The sequence below is a fragment of the Loxodonta africana genome, chromosome 14, assembly GCF_030014295.1.
Source record: "Loxodonta africana isolate mLoxAfr1 chromosome 14, mLoxAfr1.hap2, whole genome shotgun sequence".
In the NCBI taxonomy this organism is placed as follows: domain Eukaryota; kingdom Metazoa; phylum Chordata; class Mammalia; order Proboscidea; family Elephantidae; genus Loxodonta; species Loxodonta africana.
This window is the reverse complement of record NC_087355.1, coordinates 45,697,018-45,715,864: the sequence shown is the minus strand read 5'-3', so window position 1 is coordinate 45,715,864 and position 18,847 is coordinate 45,697,018. Positions and strand designations below refer to the sequence as shown.

The 18,847-nt window shown below is 40.9% G+C and overlaps 1 protein-coding gene across 13 annotated transcripts in view; it reads right to left on the bottom strand.

Moving 5' to 3' along the window:
• The window catches only part of NDUFAF6 (NADH:ubiquinone oxidoreductase complex assembly factor 6), a 49,855-nt gene extending 32,342 nt beyond the window's left edge, over positions 1-17,513 (bottom strand). For 4 of the 13 annotated variants that reach the window (XM_003408252.4, XM_064267913.1, XM_064267914.1 and 1 more), the window contains exons 1-3: positions 17,173-17,369; positions 12,338-12,437; positions 1,105-1,227 (exon numbers count right to left, since the gene is read on the bottom strand). In XM_003408252.4, coding sequence (XP_003408300.1) covers positions 1,105-1,227; positions 12,338-12,437; positions 17,173-17,369 — 420 coding nt within the window. The other 9 variants (XM_023545880.2, XM_023545879.2, XM_023545889.2 and 6 more) reach the window with 9 other exon arrangements.
• Between the last annotated feature and the right edge of the window lie 1,334 nt (positions 17,514-18,847).

The following is an 18,847-nucleotide window of genomic DNA, read 5'->3' as shown; positions in this document are numbered from 1 at the left end:
ACAAAAGATGACTACTCTGTCCTACAGCCCAGAGTCTGGATCACACACTGGTAGGACGAGCTGCTGGGCAGACAGAACAGAAAATTTACTTGCTGCTATGGACTGAGTTGTGTCCCCAAAAAATATATGTCAACTTGACTAGGTTATGATTCCCAGTATTACATGGTTGCCCTCCATTTTGTGATTTGATGTGATTTTCCTGTGTGTTATAAATCCTAATCCTTGCCTGTGGTTAATGAGGCAAGATTGGGTTACGTTAAAGAGGATTAGGGTGGGACGCAATACCCTTACTCAGCTCAGAGCCCTGGTCTGATATAAAGGGAGTTTCTTTGGGGTATGGCCTGCATCACCTTTTATCTTACCCAAAAAAACCCATTGCCTTTAAGTCAATTCCAACTCAGAGTGACTCTATGGGGCAGAATTGCCCCACAGGGTTTTCAAAGAATGGCTGGCGGATTCAAACCGCTGACCTTTTGGTTAGCAGCTGAGCTCTTAACCACTGTGAGGGGCCCTAGTGAGGGCCCCACCTTTTATCTTACAAGGGATAAAAGGAGAGAGAAGCAAACACAGAGGAGGGGGACCTCATGCCACCAAGAAAGATGCGCCTGGAGCTGAGTGCATCCTTTGGATTTGGGGTCCCTGCACTGAGAAGCTCCTAGACAAGAAGACTGATGACAAGGACCTTCTGCCAAAAACGACAGAGAGCGAGAGAAAGCCTCCCCCTAGAGCTGACGCACTGAATTCAAACTTCTAGCCTTCTGAACCAAGAGAGAATAAACTTCTGCTGTTAAAGCCATCCATTTGTGGTATTTGTTATAGCAGCGCTAGGTAACTAAGACAGTTGCCACTGCATCAAAACTTCAGGGTTTAAATTCTGCAATCAAATGTGTGGAAAACAAACAAGTTTGTAACGTAAAGAGACCAGGTTCCCCTCTTTTTTCCTTTAGTAAAGAAACACTCCAAAGATCTGTGCAAATTATCAGTTCTGAACATAAGTCTAAGAATAATTTCAGGATAGATTCCCCATCGACACTATCCTAATAACACTCATCTAAAAGTATGCGTAAGTAATGTCCCTACAAACTAAAAGTAGCAACTTTCTACCTTCCACAGCTCAATGGCCACAGGCTGCTGTGGTGGATTATCGCAGTATATGTCTTCCACAGTGTTCTTCCAAAACTGCATCCGCATCAGCCCAGTTGTTTTCTCAGACACTGAGTCCTTCACCTGTGAACAGAGTTTAGAAACTATAACAAACGCACTGCTCAGTCTCCTCCTGTGACTCTGCACAATCATATAATTCTAGCCAAAAACTAATTCTATATATTTCCTTTAATTTTTTATTTAAGTTACAGCAGTCAAATTGTTGCCAGTAAAAGCTGCAAATTACTTGGAGCTAAGTTAAAAATATTTCCAAAGTTTACATTCAAAAGTTGGAGGAATTCCATAAAACAAAACAAGACTATAGGGGCACACAAGCCCAAGGGCAAGGGCTTGAAGGCAGGATGGGACAGGAAAGCTGGTAATAGGGAACACAAGGTTGAGAAGGAAGAGTGTTGACATGTCATGGAGTTGTTAACCAATGTCATAAAACAATATGTGCACTAACTGTTTAATGAGAAACTAGCTTGTTCTGTAAACCTTCATCTAAAGTACAATAAAAAAATTTTTTTAAGTAGAAAGGATTCTAGAAATAAGCTGCAAGAAAAAGCAAAGAGAGGGAGGGGAAACATCTGGATTAAGAAAGACTTAAGAGATATACCAACCAGTTGCAACATGTGAACTTTATTTGGATCCTGATTTGAACAAACTTAAAAAAAGAAAGACAGGGAGTAAGATGTATGTAAACCTACATGTGACAGACTGATTGGAATGGTAAATGTTCACTTGAAGCTTAATAAAAATTAATTAAAAAAAAAGAAAGACAGAGATAGACACCTGGGAAATCTGAATACCAGATGTTTAATAATATTAAGAAATTACTGTTAAATTTTTAACACATGATAATGGTATTGTGGTTATGTTTTTAAAAAGTGAGTTTTTTCAAACCTTTGCAGAATCTAAAACATCGAAATATTACAAAGCATCTTTTCAGACCACAAGGCAAAAAAACTAGAAATCAATAACAGAAAAACCAGGGAAAAGAAATCAAATACTTGGAAACTGAACAATACCCTCCTGAAAAAAGACTGGGTTATAGAAGACATTAAGGAGGGAATAAGGAAATTCATAGAATGCAATGAGAATGAAAATACTTCCTATCAAAACCTCTGGGACACAGCAAAAGCAGTGCTCAGAGGCCAATTTATATCGATAAATGCACACATACAAAAAGAAGAAAGAGCCAAAATCAGAGAACTATCCCTACAACTTGAACAAATAGAAAGTGGGCAACAAAAGAATCCATCAGGCACCAGAAGAAAACAAATAATAAAAATTAGAGCTGAACTAAATGAATTAAAAAAAAAAAATTAGAGAACAGAAAAACAATTGAAAGAATTAACAAAGCCAAAAGTTGGTTCTTTGAAAAAATTAACAAAATCGATAAACCATTGGCTAGACTGCCTAAAGAAACACAGGAAAGGAAACAAATAACCCGAATAAGAAACGAGAAGGGCCACATCACAACAGACCCAACTGAAATTAAAAGAATCATATCAGATTATTATGAAAAATTGTACTCTAACAAATTTGCAAACCTAGAAGAAATGGGTGAATTCCTGGAAAAACACTACCTACCTAAACTAACACAATCAGAAGTAGAACAAGTAAATAGACCCATAACAAAAAAAGAGATTGAAACGGTAATCAAAAAACTCCCAACAAAAAAAAAGCCCTGGCCCGGATGGCTATACTGCAGAGTTCTACCAAACTTTCAGAGAAGAGATAACACCACTACTACTAAAGGTATTTCAAAGCATAGAAAATGACAGAATACTACCCAACTCATTCTATGAAGCCACCATCTCCCTGATACCAAAAGCAGGTAAAGACATCACAAAAAAAGAAAATTACAGACCTATATCCCTCATGAACATAGATGCAAAAATCCTCAATAAAATTCTAGCCAATAGAATTCAACAACATATCAAAAAAATAATTCACCACGACCAAGTGGGATTTATACCAGGTATGCAAGGCTGGTTTAATATTACAAAAACCATTAATGTAATCCACCATATAAATAAAACGAAAGACAAAAACCACATGATCTTATCAATGCTGCAGAAAAGGCATTTGACAAAGTCCAACACCCATTTATGATAAAAACTCTCACCAAAATAGGAACTGAAGGAAAATTCAACATATTTTTTTTTATTCAAAGCCGACAACCAGCATCTAAATGGAGAGAGCCTGGAAGCATTTCCCTTGAGAACGGAACCAGACAAGGATGCCCTTTATCACCACTCTTATTCAACATTGTGCTAGAAGTCCTAGCCAGAGCAATTAGGCTAGAAAAAGAAATAAAGGGCATCTGGATTGGCAAAGAGGAAGTAAAATTATCTCTATTTGCAGATGACATGATCTTATACACAGAAAACCCCAAGGAACCCTCCAGAAAACTACTGAAACTAATAGAAGAGTTTGGCAGAGTCTCAGGTTATAAGATAAACATACAAAAATCACTTGGATTCCTCTACATCAACAAAAAGAACATCAAAGAGGAAATAACCAAATCAATACCATTCACAGTAGCCCCCAAGAAGATAAAATACTTAGGAATAAATCTTACCAAGGATGTAAAAGACCTATACAAAGAAAACTACAAAGCTCTACTACGAGAAATTAAAAAGGACATACTTAAGTGGAAAAACATACCTTGCTCATGGATAGGAAGACTTAACATAGTAAAAATGTCTATTCTACCAAAAGCCATCTATACATACAATGCACTTCCGATCCAAATTCCAATGTCATTTTTTAAGGTGATAGAGAAACAAATCACCAACTTCATATGGAAGGGAAAGAAGCCTCGGATAAGCAAAGCATTACTGAAAAAGAAGAAGAAAGTGGGAGGCCTCACTCTACCTGATTTCAGAACCTATTATACAGCCACAGTAGTCAAAACAACCTGGTACTGGTACAACAACAGACACATAGACCAGTGGAACAGAATTGAGAACCCAGATATAAATCTATCCACATATGAGCAGCTGATATTTGACAAAGGCCCAGTGTCAGTTAATTGGGGAAAAGATGGTCTTTTTAACAAATGGTGCTGGCATAACTGGATATCCATTTGCAAAAAAATGAAACAGGACCCATACCTCACACCATGCACAAAAACTAACTCCAAGTGGATCAAAGACCTGAACATAAAGACTAGGACGATAAAGATCATGGAAGAAAAAATAGGGACAACCTTAGAAGCCCTAATACAAGGCATAAACAGAATACAAAACATTACCAAAAACGACGAAGAGAAACCAGATAACTGGGAGCTCCTAAAAATCAAACACCTATGCTCATCTAAAGACTTCACCAAAAGAGTAAAAAGACCACCTACAGACTGGGAAAGAATTTTCAGCTATGACATCTCCGACCAGCGCCTGATCTCTAAAATCTATATGATTCTGTCAAAACTCAACCACAAAAAGACAAACAACCCAATCAAGAAGTGGGCAAAGGATATGAACACACACTTCACCAAAGAAGATATTCAAGCAGCTAACAGATACATGAGAAAATGCTCTCGATCATTAGCCATTAGAGAAATGCAAATTAAAACTACGATGAGATTCCATCTCACCCCAACAAGGCTGGCATTAATCCAAAAAACACAAAATAATAAATGTTGGAGAGGCTGCGGAGAGATTGGAACTCTTATGCACTGCTGGTGGGAATGTAAACTGGTACAACCACTTTGGAAATCTATCTGGCGTTATCTTAAACAGTTAGAAATAGAACTACCATACATCCCAGAAATCCCACTCCTCGGAATATACCCTAGAGAAACAAGAGCCTTCACACAAACAGATACACGCACACCCATGTTTATTGCAGCTCTGTTTACAATAGCAAAAAGCTGGAAGCAACCAAGGTGTCCATCAACGGATGAATGGTTAAATAAATTGTGGTATATTCACACAATGGAATGCTACGCATCGATAAAGAACAGTGATGAATCTGTGAAACATTTCATAACATGGAGGAAACTGGAAGGCATTATGCTGAGCGAAATTAGTCAGAGGCAAAAGGACAAATATTGTATAAGACCACTATTACAAGATCTTGAGAAATAGTATAAACTGAGAACATATGCTTTTGTGGTTATGAGGGGGGGAGGGAGGGAGGGTGGGAGAGGGTTTTTTATTGATTAATTAGTAGATAAGAACTGCTTTAGGTGAAGGGAAGGACAATACTCAATACATGGAAGGTCAGCTCAACTGGACTGGACCAAAAGCAAAGAAGTTTCTGGGATAAACTGAATGCTTCAAAGGTCAGCGGAGCAAGGGCGGGGGTTTGGGGACCATGGTTTAAGGGGACTTCTAAATCAATTGGCAAAATAATTCTATTATGAAAACATTCTGCATCCCACTTTGAAATGTGGCATCTGGGGTCTTAAATGCTAACAAGCGGCCATCTAAGATGCATCAATTGGTCTCAACCCACCTGGAGCAAAGGAGAATGAAGAACACCAAGGTCACACGATAACTAAGAGCCCAAGAGACAGAAAGGGCCACATGAACCAGAGTCTACATCATCCTGAGACCAGAAGAACTAGTTGGTGCCCGGCCACAACCGATGACTGCCCTGACAGGGAGCACAACAGAGAACCTCTGAGGAAGCAGGAGATCAGTGGGATGCAGACCCCAAATTCTCATAAAAAGACCAGAGTTAGTGGTCTGACTGAGACTAGAGGAATCCCGGTGGTCATGGTCCCCAAACTTTCTGTTGACACAGGACAGGAACCATTCCCGAAGACAACTCATCAGACATGAAAGGGACTGGACAGTGGGTAGGAGAGAGATGTTGATGAAGTGAGCTAATTATATCAGGTGGACACTTGAGACTGTTGGCATCTCTTGTCTGGAGGGAGGATGGGAGGATAGAGAGAGTTGGAAGCTGGCATAATTGTCACGAAAGGAGAGACTGGAAGGGCTGACTCATTAGGGGGAGAGCAAGTGGGAGTAGGAGTAAGGTGTATATAAACTTATATGTGACAGTCTGACTTGATGAGTAAACGTTCACTTGAACCTCAATAAAAGTTAATTAAAAAAAAAATAGCTATTCATTAAGTGAGACAGAACTTTCAAAATTAAAAATTAAAAGATATGCTATTAAAGCTAGTAGCCTACATGAACCCTGACGTCACCAACCCAGAGCCCAGCTACCACTACCCACTGTTCTGATCAGGACCAAAGTAGATGGACTCTGATAGAATAGGGAAAAAATGTGGAACAGAATCTCAAATTCCTAAACAAACAACGGCCTTGCTGGACTGGTTGGTGAACCGGAGAGCTCCCCAAGACTCCTGCCCTGAGATACTTTAACCCTTGAACTGAAACTTGCCCCTGAGACCTTTTAGCTAAATCACAGACTGGCTCACAAAATAAAGAATATCACCCGTGAGTACTGTGCTCCTTTAAAAAATCATCTATATGAGACCAAAGAGTCAACACTTACTTTAAAACAAAGATAAGAATGTCAGGGGGCAGGGAAACTAGATTAATGGAAATAGAACAACCAGAAAAGAAATATTGACAAGATTCATGAATTGTGAAGAATGTAACCAATTTTACTGAACTATTGTGTAGAAATTGTTGAATGGAAATCTAAACTGCTATATAAATCTTCACCAAAAACACAATAAAATGTTGTTAAAAGAAAAAAAAAAAGTGAGTTTTTTTTAGCATAAAACTCATTGCCATCAAGTCCATTCTGACTCATAGCGACCCTACAGGACAGAGCAGAACTGCCCTGTAGAGTTTCACAAGGAGCACCTGGTGGATTCAAACTACTGATCTTTCGGTTAGCAGCCATAGCAGTTAACCACTACGCCACCAGGGCTTCCATCTTTTAGAATACACACTGAAATATTTATAAAAGGAAAAATGTATCTGACATTTACTTCAAAATAACCTGGAAATGGGAGTGGCTTGGGTAGGGAGAGAGACAAAAGAAGACTGGCTGTAGAATTATTAACAGTTGAAGCTGACTGATGGGTACATGGGTTCATTACGTTACCCTCTCTACTTCTGTACATGTTTGAAATTTTCCATAATAAAGAGACTTTAAAAAAAAATAAATGGAAGAGAAGAAAAATAGTCCTTGACAGGTTACTGATGGTAAAAGTATGTTCAAATCTGCAGATAAAACAGCAAACAGAACCAGAGGTTCTTTAAAGGAAGGAAGGAACCAGCATTTATCAACTTAGTTGATAACCGTACTGTGGTTAGGAAAGAGAATATCCTTATTCTATGAAACACACACAAAAGTTTTTAGGGATAAGGGCTATGCTGTAAGCAAATTACACGATACGTTTCATTTAAAAAAAAAAAAGTGTGTGTGTATACATATATATAGACAGAATGGTAAAGCAACAGGGCAAAATATTAACAGAGGAATCAGGGTATTCTTTGTACTATTCTTACATTTCTCTGTGTGAAATTATTCCCAATTAAAAAGTTGGGAAAAATACTGTCTTGGTGCTGGGTGAGTCTCTTAGAAACATTTGGTGTTCAGATCCTAACAGTGTACATTCTATTCTCAATAAAGTGGCAAGAGTAACACTTTTCAAACACAACCAAGAAATACTGTCCTTCTCTGTTCAAAACCCTCCAACAGTTTCCCATTTTGCTCAGAGTAAAAGCCCAAGTGATTGCAAAGGTCTCCAAGACCTTACCTATCTGACCCACTGCTACCTCTGACTTCCCACTATCTCCCTCTGCTGCAGCCATACTGGCTTTTTTGCTGTTCCTTGAACACACCAAACCAAAACCAAACCCAGTTCCGTCGAGTCGATTCGGGCTCATGGCTACCCTACAGGGCAGAGTAGAACTGCCCCCTAAAATTTCCAAGGAGCGCTTGGCAGATTTGAACTGCCGGCCCTTTGGTTAGCAGCCGTAGCACTTAACCACTACGCCACCAGGGTTTCCTTGAACACACCAGGCACACTCAAACCTTGAGCCTTTACACTTGCTGTTCCTTCTGCCTAGAAAACTCTTTGCCCACATTATCTACATGGCTCACCCCCTCACTTCCTTCAAATCTTTGCTCAAATTCCACCTTCTGAGTGTTTCAGGATGCCCCTCTTTAAAATAGGAACCCCACTAACCCCCTGCCCTCCTCTCTCTCTTTTATCCCATTTTATTTTTCTCCACAGCACTTTATCTGATACAGTATACAAGTACGTGTTTATTTGCTCCTCAAGTACAGGGACTTTATATGTTTTATTCAATGCTACATCCTCAGGACCTAAGAGTACCCAATGCATTTTAGACGCTCCATGAACGCTTGTGGAATGAATTAAAAGAACAGGACTGTGTGAGCAAAGAAGTGGCAAGATGCTCCTACAAAGTGGCTGACAAGTCTGGGGGAAACTTGAGGCTCAAGTTATTAAAAACAGAATTTTAATCATTTTAAGGTTAGAAGGGAAGACAGCTGTGGTGACTTTTTTTTTTTCCCCCATACATACATATTTTTTTAATTGAACTTTATATGAAGGTTTACAGAACAAAGTAGTTTCCCATCAAACAGTTAGTATACACATCATTGTATGGCATTGGTTAACAACACCACGACATGTTAAGACTCTCCCTTCTGAACCCTGGGTTCCCTATTATCAGCTTTCTTTTTCCCTCATGTCTTCCAGTCCCTGCCCCAGGGCTGGTGCACCCCTTTAGTTTTGTTTTGTTCCATGGGCCTGTTCAATCTTTGGCTGAAGGGTGAACCTCAGGAGTGACCTCATTACTGAGCTGCAAGGGTGTCCAGAGCCATACCCTCAGGGTTTCTCTAGTCTCTGTCAGGCCAGCAAGTCTGGTCTTTTGTTTTGAGTTAGAATTGTGTTCTATGTTTTTCTCCAGCTCTGTTCAGGACCTTCTATTGTGATCCCTGTCAGAGCAGTCAGTGATGGTAGCTGGGCACCATCTAGTTGTACTGAACTCAGTCTGGTGAAGGCCGTGGTAGATGTGGTCCATTAGTCCTTTGGACTAATCTTTCCCTTGTATCTTCAGTTTTCTTCATTATTCCTTGCTCCTGAAGGGGTGAGACCAGTGGAGTATCCTAGATGGCTGCTCACAGGTTTTTAAGACCCTAGATGCTACTCACCAAAGTAGAATGTAGAACATATTCTTTATAAATTATGTCATGCCAATTGAGCGAGATGTTCCCTGACACCATGGTTCCTACAGCCCTCGGCCCAGCAATTTGGTCCCTCAGGGAGTTTGGATGTGTCTATGCAGCTACCATCACCTTGCCTTGTACAGGTTCTGGCTTCCCCAGTATTGTGTACTGTCTTACACGGTGACTCTTTATAGCTAAAATGTGATTGGTTTAATATGCTAATATATAGTTTATACCTGAAAAAGGATAAGATGAAAAAACATGGGCCCACGACTTCCATGAATACACCAGAGAAAAAACAACCAGAATCTATTACTCACTATAGATTTACAGTATCTAATTTCAGATTCAGTGCTATACTCATGGCCTTTTTATTCATTCCTTGTTCACTTCCTATTATATTCACCAGAGAAGCTGTGCCAAAACTTTCTATTTTCTTCAAGACTCCAAACTTTCCCCAGCTCCCTCACTCCCAATAAGCAACCTCTCCATTTACTTTACAGAGAAAACCAAGCCATTCTAGTTAAACTCCCTCACTTTATTTGTGTCTGCACACTTTCCTCCCGCTCTAGGAAAAAGTGTCTCTCCTCCTTTTGAAATTCTTAGACAAGAGTGAGTTAGCATTAAGAGAATGGAAAGATGAAAAGAGAAGCCACAGCCTGGGAGAAAATAGCTGCAAAACACACATCTGATTAAAGGACCTATATCCAAATATTTGAAGCACTCTTAGAACTCAACAGTAAAAAAACAAACAACCCAATTAAAAAGTGGGCAACAACCAGAAGAACTAGATGGTGCCCGGCTATAACCGATGACTGCCCTGACAAGGAACACAACAGAGAACCCCTGAGCAAGCAGGACAGCAGTAGGATGCGGACCTCAAATTCTCATAAAAAGACCAGACTTAGTGGTCTAAGACTAGGAGGACCCCGAGGGTCATGGTCCCCAGACCTTCTGTTAGCCCAAGACAGGAAACATTCCCAAAGCCAACTCTTGACATGGATTGGACTAGACTATGGGATAGAATATGATACTAGTGAAGAGTGAGCTTCTTGGATCAAGTAGACACATGAGACTATGTGGGCAGCGCCTGTCTGTAGGGGAGATGAGAGGGCAGAAGGGGTCAGAAGCTGACCAAAAGGACATGAAAAAAGTGTGCTGTCTCATTAGGGGGAAAGCGACTAGGAGTATATAAACCCAAAGAACCCAGTGCCCTCGAGTCAATTCCGACTCATACCGACCCTATAGGATGGAGTAGAACTGCCCCATAGAGTTTCCAAGGAGCTCTTGGCAGATTCGAACTGCCGACCCTTTGGTTAGCAGCCGTAGCACTTAACCAGTACGCCACCAGGGTTTCCTAGGAGTATATAGCAATGTGTATATAAATTTTTGTATGAGAGACTGACTTAATTTGTAAACTTTCATTTAAAGCACAAGAAAAATTAAGAAAATAAATAAAAAAGGCAAAGGGCTTATATGGAAACAAATGAACAAAAAAAAGTAGGCAAAAGATCTGAACAGACACCTCACCAAAGAAGATAAACAGATGGCAAGTAAGCTTATGAAAAGATGCTCAATATCATGTGTCATGGGGGAACTGCAAAATAAAACAACAATGAGATACCACCACACATTTGTCCAAAATACAGACAACACCAAATGCTGGAAAGGAACTTTTATTCACTGCTGGTGGACATGCAAATGGTACACTTACTTTGGAAGACAGTTTGGTAGTTTCTTACACAGATATACATGGTCTTATCACGCAACCTAGCAAAGGTACTCCTACGTATTTACTCAAATGAGTTGAACACATGTCCGCACAACAGCAACTCAATTAGTAATTGCCAACACTTGAAAGCAACCAAGATGTTGTTCTTTAATAGGTCAATGGATAAACTGTGGTATATCCATACAATGGAGTATTACACAGTGATAGAAAGAAATGAGCTATCAAGTCGTGAAAAGACACAAAGGAATCTTAAATGTACACTCCAAGTGAAAGAAGCCAATCTGAAAATGCTACATATAGTATGATTCCAACTACATGACATTCTAGAAAAGGCAAAACAACAGAGACAGTAAAAACATCAATGGTTGCCAAGGTTTTGGGGGAAGATAAGGTGGGGAGAAGGGTGAATAGGTGGAATACAGGGGGTTTTTAGGACAGTGAAACTATGCTGTATGATATTGTTATGGTGGATACACAACATTATGTATGTGACACAAATCATACAATACAAAGAGTGAACCCTAAACTATGGACTTTAGTTAATAATAACCAACATTGGTCCATCGACTGTAACAAATACAACACATTAAAACAAGATGTTGGCCAAATGGACACAAAAATAGTGCAGGGAAGGGGTGTGCTGTCTCATTGGGGGAGAGCAACTAGGAGTATATAGTAAGGTGTACATAAATTTTTGTATGAGAGACTGACTTGATTTGTAAACTTTTACTTAAAGCAAAATAAAAATTAAAAAAAAAAAAAGATGTTAATAATAGGTGAAATTGTAGGCAGAGAGAGAAAGAGTATTTGGGAACAGCACTTTCTGCTTACTTTTCTGTAAACCTAAAACTGCACTAAAAAATAGTCTTGACATTTTTAAAAAGTGAGTTAACATGATCTAAGGCCTGAGTCTGCTATAATTGCTTCCATTCCCCACTTCACGTTAAAACTAAAACCTCAATTTAAAAAGGGTCTTGAAAAACTTGCTATATAAACAGGAATTGTGCAATTGTTTGAGAGGATACGCAGTAATATTCTGATTAACCTATTCAATTAACACACAAAAGTGCAATGTTACTAGCAGTTGCACAGTTTTAATCCTTAGAAGAAATAAAAATTTCCAGAAACATCGAGTTCATCAGCTAGCTTTATTTTTAGAGTTTAATCATTAAACCTATATAGTTAGCAGGAGAAATAAATCACCATCAGAGATCTTAAAAATATCTAACATATAAATTAAAACTATATTTCTTTAATGTTCAGCATTAAACCCATAATATACCATTTTGCAAATAACAGGTAAAGTATTTTAATACCAGCCTGAGCCAGTTCCACATTGAAGGCCCTCAATGCAAACACTGCACTTCGGGATTCTGCAGGTTGCAGCAGGGAGCACAAATAACCTTCATAATCTCGTTTCCTGTAAAAAACAGGCCAAAAAAAAGAGTTACTCTTCACTTTCCAAACTGCACACAAAAATACTGACCAAAATTAACTGAAAATGAGGGTTCTACTCAGAATAGGATCGAAATTTCTTGTATTTTATACGTTTCCCTACAATTATGAAAAATCTATCGGCTCAAATCCCTGACCAGTTAAAAAAACGACATACTCAATCTCAATTTATTTCAACTTATGTCATTCTTGTAATTTTAATTGTTTCAGAATCATTTTGGTTTTAGTAAGAATTCAAATGAGCTATATAAGAAGACAAACTAGAAAGACCTGGTGATCTACTTCTGAAAATGAGCCAATAAAAACAATAGTCTGACCTGCAACCAATCATGGGGATGGCACAGGACCAGGCAGCATTTTGTTCTGTTGTGCACGGGGTAGCCATGAGTCAGGGGTGACTCAGTGGCAGCTAACAATAACAGGAGCAGAAATCAAACTAAGAAAATAATTTAAGCAGGTATATTGGTGTTAACTCATTGCGGTGTGATAGACTGCTTTTATGGGGCCGTGGTCTTCTAACTCCCACCCAAGTGATTGGGGAGGTCTGTGGGATAAAGCAATGTGCCCCAGAAAAAGGATTCGTCAGTTTTGCCATCCCGCTGGGCTTGAAATGAGCAAGCCCAGAAGTGGGAAAGAGAGAAGCCCACCACCACCAAGGAAGCACAGCCAGGAGTGGAGAGCTGGACCTGGGATCCCTGTGCTGAGAACCTCCTGGAACCAGGAGAGGAAGGAGCAAGCAAGCTGTAAACCTGAAGACAGTGAGAAGTGGTGTCAGAGATGTGGTAGCAGCAAAGACTACTCAGTGGGGTTCCCCACCCATAGAGTGAGAAAGCTGAGTGCCTTTGGGCAGAGGCAGAGGGCCAGGGTGAGGTGTGCCTTCGAGTACAGCTGCGGAGACGCTGTCCTGACAGAAAAATTGTATCCTGAGTGTTTCTGAAGGTGAATTGTAACCTGTTACCTCCCTAATAAACCCCATAATGATGAATATTGTCTGTGAATTCTGTGTGGTCACTGCAATAAATTATTGAACCCAGCAGGGAAGTAGAGAGTGCCATGGGACGGTTGTCTGGTGTCAGAATTGGTAAAGATGGCAGAGAGAGGAGGTATGTCTGACTTCCGCCTCACAGCAATCAGTCCTGGGCTGCTGATCTTGATTCTCCTTCCTCCATGTAAAGAGAGGAGATCAGACACCACCTCCATTTTTACACTCAGGAATAATGAGAGAAGTCTGAAAGGGATCTGTGAATTATATGGAAATATTGGATCAGTTTTCATTTCCTGATTTTGATGGTTGCCCTATGGTTTTATGGGGGAGAATCCTTGTACTTAGGAAATACACACATGAAGTATTAAGGGGTAATGGGACATCATGTCTGCAACTTATTCTCAAATGAATCAGAAATGTTAACAACGAAGGGATGGGGTGAAGAGTCTACGGGAGCCCTGTGTACTATTTCTACAACTTTTATGTAAGTTTGAAATTATTTCAAAATAAAAAGTTAAAAAAGTGTAGACTTTACTATAGTCATTCTAGGAAGGATGACATAAGTATAAAGTACTTACCAGACTGCCTATCTACAAGGCTGCTTTAACTGTAATTCACTGAAACCTTATTATAACATTATTTCCTATAAAACAGTATTCAACATAAAATGGGTCCCATCTGAAACTCATTCCATGGAATTTAAACCCGTTGCCATCGAGTCGAGCCCGACTCATAGCGACCCTATAGGGCAGAGTATAACTGCCCCACAGGGTTTCCAAGAAGTGGCAGGTGGATTCAAACTGCCAACCTTTTGGTTAGCAGCAGAGCTAACCACTGAAACTGAGACTATTCTCATTTTACAACTGACTCATATTTTGTCATTTGCCTAACAGAGAACTTATACCCCTTTTATCCACTCCCTTGACAATTCTCACAACAAACAACTATAGTGAATAGTAACCCTGCTGTCTCAAAACAGCTCTACTAAAAAGATCTCACCAGAAGCAGTTTCACAAGGTTCTTCAAAAAGGTTTGTTTCTAAAGGCACTGACAGCAAAGCAAGTCTATACTTTATACTTTTAAATATACATAGATATAGATGCAGTACTTAAAATTTTTATTTTACTATAAAAACTGAGCTTCAAAAGTGTTTAAAGAAGGATTTGAAAGGTAATATGAAACTGTAAGGAAATACTGAATGGAAATCAAAACTACAGTCTGAACCTTCATTACTTAACTAGTTACTGATGGAAATGACACCAATTACTCATGTCTGTTTTCTAATTTCCAAGATGAGGCTTGATAATCTCCCTGTTCCACATCTCCTCAAAATAGCCAATATGTGAAGTACTTCAAGCTTCTTACTGGAAAATGAAAAATGAATGAAAGACATAATAGTAAGACTTTTAGCAAGCTTTGTTGCTGCAAATGAAATAATCTACACGTGGTTTCTCTATTAACAACTTGTAAAAATGTTAGTTGAAAATTTTTCTAAACAATATTACTAGCTTCTCTACCTTCAACAGGATATAATAATTATTTAACCACTTCTTTATCACTCAGGATCACTGTTACTGGATAGCGGGTACACGGGGATGTTCGAAGTGACTGACTGAGGTCCAGTTACATGAGAGCTGTTCCAGAGAGTGAAAAATGCCATGATATGGATATATAAAACTTATGGCTTTATACAGCAACGGGGCCTATCGCCTTTGATTTATTCATTCATCCAAACATATATTCAGTGCCTGCTATGTGCCATGCAACATACTAGACCTCGAAGACAGGTGTAAGCTTCAGTCTAGTTAAGGAGAGACAGACATGTAAGAAACAAGCTCATCAGACGTTAGGATTACTGTGCCATCGGACACAAAGGAAAAGTGGGCCCCTGGGGAGGCTGGAGGAGGATGGGGAACACTGGCTGCACTCCCATACATTGTCACCTCCTTACCTCCTTACTACAGCCTTAATCCCAAGGGCCTGAGGTGGCTCTCCTAGCTTACCCAAACTCCAAGAAGCCTATGTAAGATAAGGTTTGAGATTTTCCCCAGGAACCAAACCTCACTAGTTTCCTAGAAGAGCTCAAGCTGGCTAACCAGAAGCTCTGGCTTGGAATTTTTCCTGACACTGGAGGCCTTGAATAAGATGCATGTCCAGAACAACCCTGCATAAACATTTCAGAAGCCAAATTTTGCAAAGATTATTGATGGACAATTAGAAGCTTGAAGCGCTAATCTTCCTTTCAAGTTTCATTTTGTTTTGATTTTTAAAACTGCTTATCAAGCATTTGTTCTGTGCTAAGGACTCTGCTAAGCACTTTTATATACATCATTACACTTAATCCTCACAACCCCGTTATAAAGTAGGAACAGAAATGTACAAACGGGGAAAAAACTGAATCTTAAAGTAATTTTCCCAAGTGACAGAGTTAGGATTAAGAAACTCAGATCAGGTCTGTATGCAAAATCCAGGCTTTTTTAAATCACTAGAGTCAATGGCCCCCAATCCAAACAAATATCAACATGGACAGGTTAAATACCTGGCCATTCGTAAATTATGTATTTTAGAAAAACTACTAGTTAAGAAAAATAAAGAATTATGTATTGTATGTTTGTAAATACACACACTTATCACTAGAAGGCTACATAAGAAATTACTAAGAGTCATTACCTCTACAAAGGAGAGCTATGACACAAGTAGGATGTTATACACTGGTTACATAGAATTTTGTATGATTAAAAAATAGTAACTCTGAAATACATAAAAAATGAATACAATCTTTTGACAGTTTTGACTTTTAACAATGCTTAATGCCCTGATTTCCACTGGAGCCCTGGTGACACAGTGGTTAGGCGGCTGGCTCTTAACCAAAAGGTCAGCAGTTCCAACCCTCCTCGGAAACCCTACAGGTCAGTTCTTTTGTCCTGCAGGGTTGCTATGAGTAGGAATTGACTCATAGCAATGGGTTTGGTTTTGGTTTTTATGATTCAAGGGTAGCAGAAGGGCACAGGGCCTACGAACTGGTCTTTGCAGTCTGACCTAGATTCCAAGACAGGCCCCTGCCCCAGAGCCAAGTGACCCGACTAGTCCATCTTAACTCCACAACCGATTAGAGCGACTCTCACGTTGTCAGGTGTTCCGATGCTGCTAAAGCACAGCAAGCCCCTAACTAAACGAAGTTTCTAGTGAGTCTCAGGCAAATTCCCTAATCCCTCCAAATATCAATTTCCTAGTCTATTAAATGAGATAATAATTTAAGCTGTACTCACTGTGACCATGCTACATGTCAGGCTTTGTTCCAAAGGCTTTAATTTTCACAATCCTAAGAAGCAAATCTACATTTGTTTTTCAGAATTCGTAATGAGAACTGAATAAATCACTCGTAAACTACTTTGCCACACAGAAGAACTCAGTTACCGCTGTCATTAAAATTAATTACTGGCCGATATGCAAAAAATCTATGCGTGCAAAAACGTTCATATTAAGTTAAAATTAAGGTTCCGGCAAGCTGACAAGCGTAGGCAAACAAAGAAACGTTGCCACAATCTGACCCGAACGAACGTTCTTGCTGCTTCACCCCCTCCACACACCGCACCGGCGCCAACCAGTCTGAGCATCCAGAGGAGCGCGAGGACCGCGCTGGTCTGCTCGCCTTGAGGGTCTCGGGTCCGAGCCGCGCCCACCCGGCGGCCGCGAGGAGGACGGCCTTGCTCACCGCAGCAACTCCATGCAGTAGAGGTCAGTACCCGGCGCTCCCCGCCCGCTAGTCGCAGCTAGGCTCCGTCCAGACACTGCGAGCTCTGGCAGCCGCCGCGAGCGCGCGCACAGATCCTGGGGCGGCCGGCGGCGGCACAGACCCGGGACGTAGGGCCGCAGCGGACCCCACGCCGCGCCCAGTGTGGAGGCCGCCATGCCGCCTGCGCCGCGTGCCCTTCGACCCCGCGCCGTCGGCGCCTGGCCACGCCCCAGGCCACACCCCCAGGCCACGCCCCAGGGCGATCCGCCCACCCACCTCTCAGCCGCAGGAAGCAGGCCTCTGGACGCGGCTCGGAGAAGAGCTAGGTGTCGCTGTAGTCCCTTTCGTCTGGGCTTCCGCCGCGCTCTTCGGCCTTTTTGGTAGCAGAAAAGCCCTGCCTAGTGTGGCCCATCCTGCTTGGCCTTGCTTCTTCTTACATCCATTCCAGGTCGACCCCGGAACGACTACGAGAAGTACGAGTGCCCGCTCCTGAAAGAAGTAACTGCCAAAATTACGTCCCGCCACCCCTGCGCCCCAAATCCTCCAGTGAAAGCGGAACACTTTGCAGCGTTTCTCAACAGGGGCGCTCTTGGCATTTGGGCGCAACTGAGCTATGGGGTCGTTAGGAGTCGGAATTGGCTTGACTGCAAAGGGTTTGGTTTTTCTCTTTTTGGAGCTGCTCTGGAAGGCGCTGCCCCACACGATGACGATGACGGAAGTTTGCTGTACCTGGATGTTCAGGCATGGTAACCACCGAACGCCCACCCCCATTCCCAAACGCCTCTGGTAGTGTCGCCCTGGTCAAGAACTACTGGCTTCCTTGCACGTCCGAGATAAAACACAGACACTTGAGAGGAACCAAGCCGGTATCAACCAGTACCTGCGGCTCACTTGTTGATTGATTCTCCCACTACACCTCAAGTTCCATGAGGGCATAGGGGATATTTTGTTCCCTGCATTATCCCCTTCTGGCACACTGCAGAAGCTGAATAAATGTCTGATCCTTACAGATAGCATTTGTTACCCTACTATGTGCCAAGCGTTTACATTATTTCTATTCCCTATTAACAACCCTTTAAAGTAGACGTTCTTACTTTGACTTCCAAATAAAGTAACTGAGGATTGACAGGTGACTTGTCTGTAGTCACGGAAATGGTTACGTGGCAGGGTAAGAGTCAAACTGGTCTGTGTTACTCTGAAGCTCTGTTTTGGGTGGGAAAGGAAGGAGGCCAGGCCACAGGCTAGAACCTCCTCTTCTGAGCCTCCATGGTCCATCATGAAACTCTAAGGAGTGGAAAATTCTAAATTTAAACCTGATGTTCTAGGTCCTTAAGAAGATGTATTTATCAAGGTAGGATAGTGGATATTTTGCCAGTTTGCTAGCTTGATGTAGAACTTTTAAATATGTATTCACCTATCATGGACCTCCTTTGGTACTCTTACCATTAGGCCCCTCAGATATCAAAGTTGGGTCTGATTGCCACTGTCCGATCCAAGTCAGCAACTGCATACACCTGCATCCCAGTGACACTCACCTGCCTCTAGACTTGCCCAAACTTCATGCTGTAGCCAGACTGATTCTTTCTAAAATGTACAAATGACCATGACCCTTTCCTGCTTGGTAACCTTTACTGCACAGAGGGTAAAGTTGTTT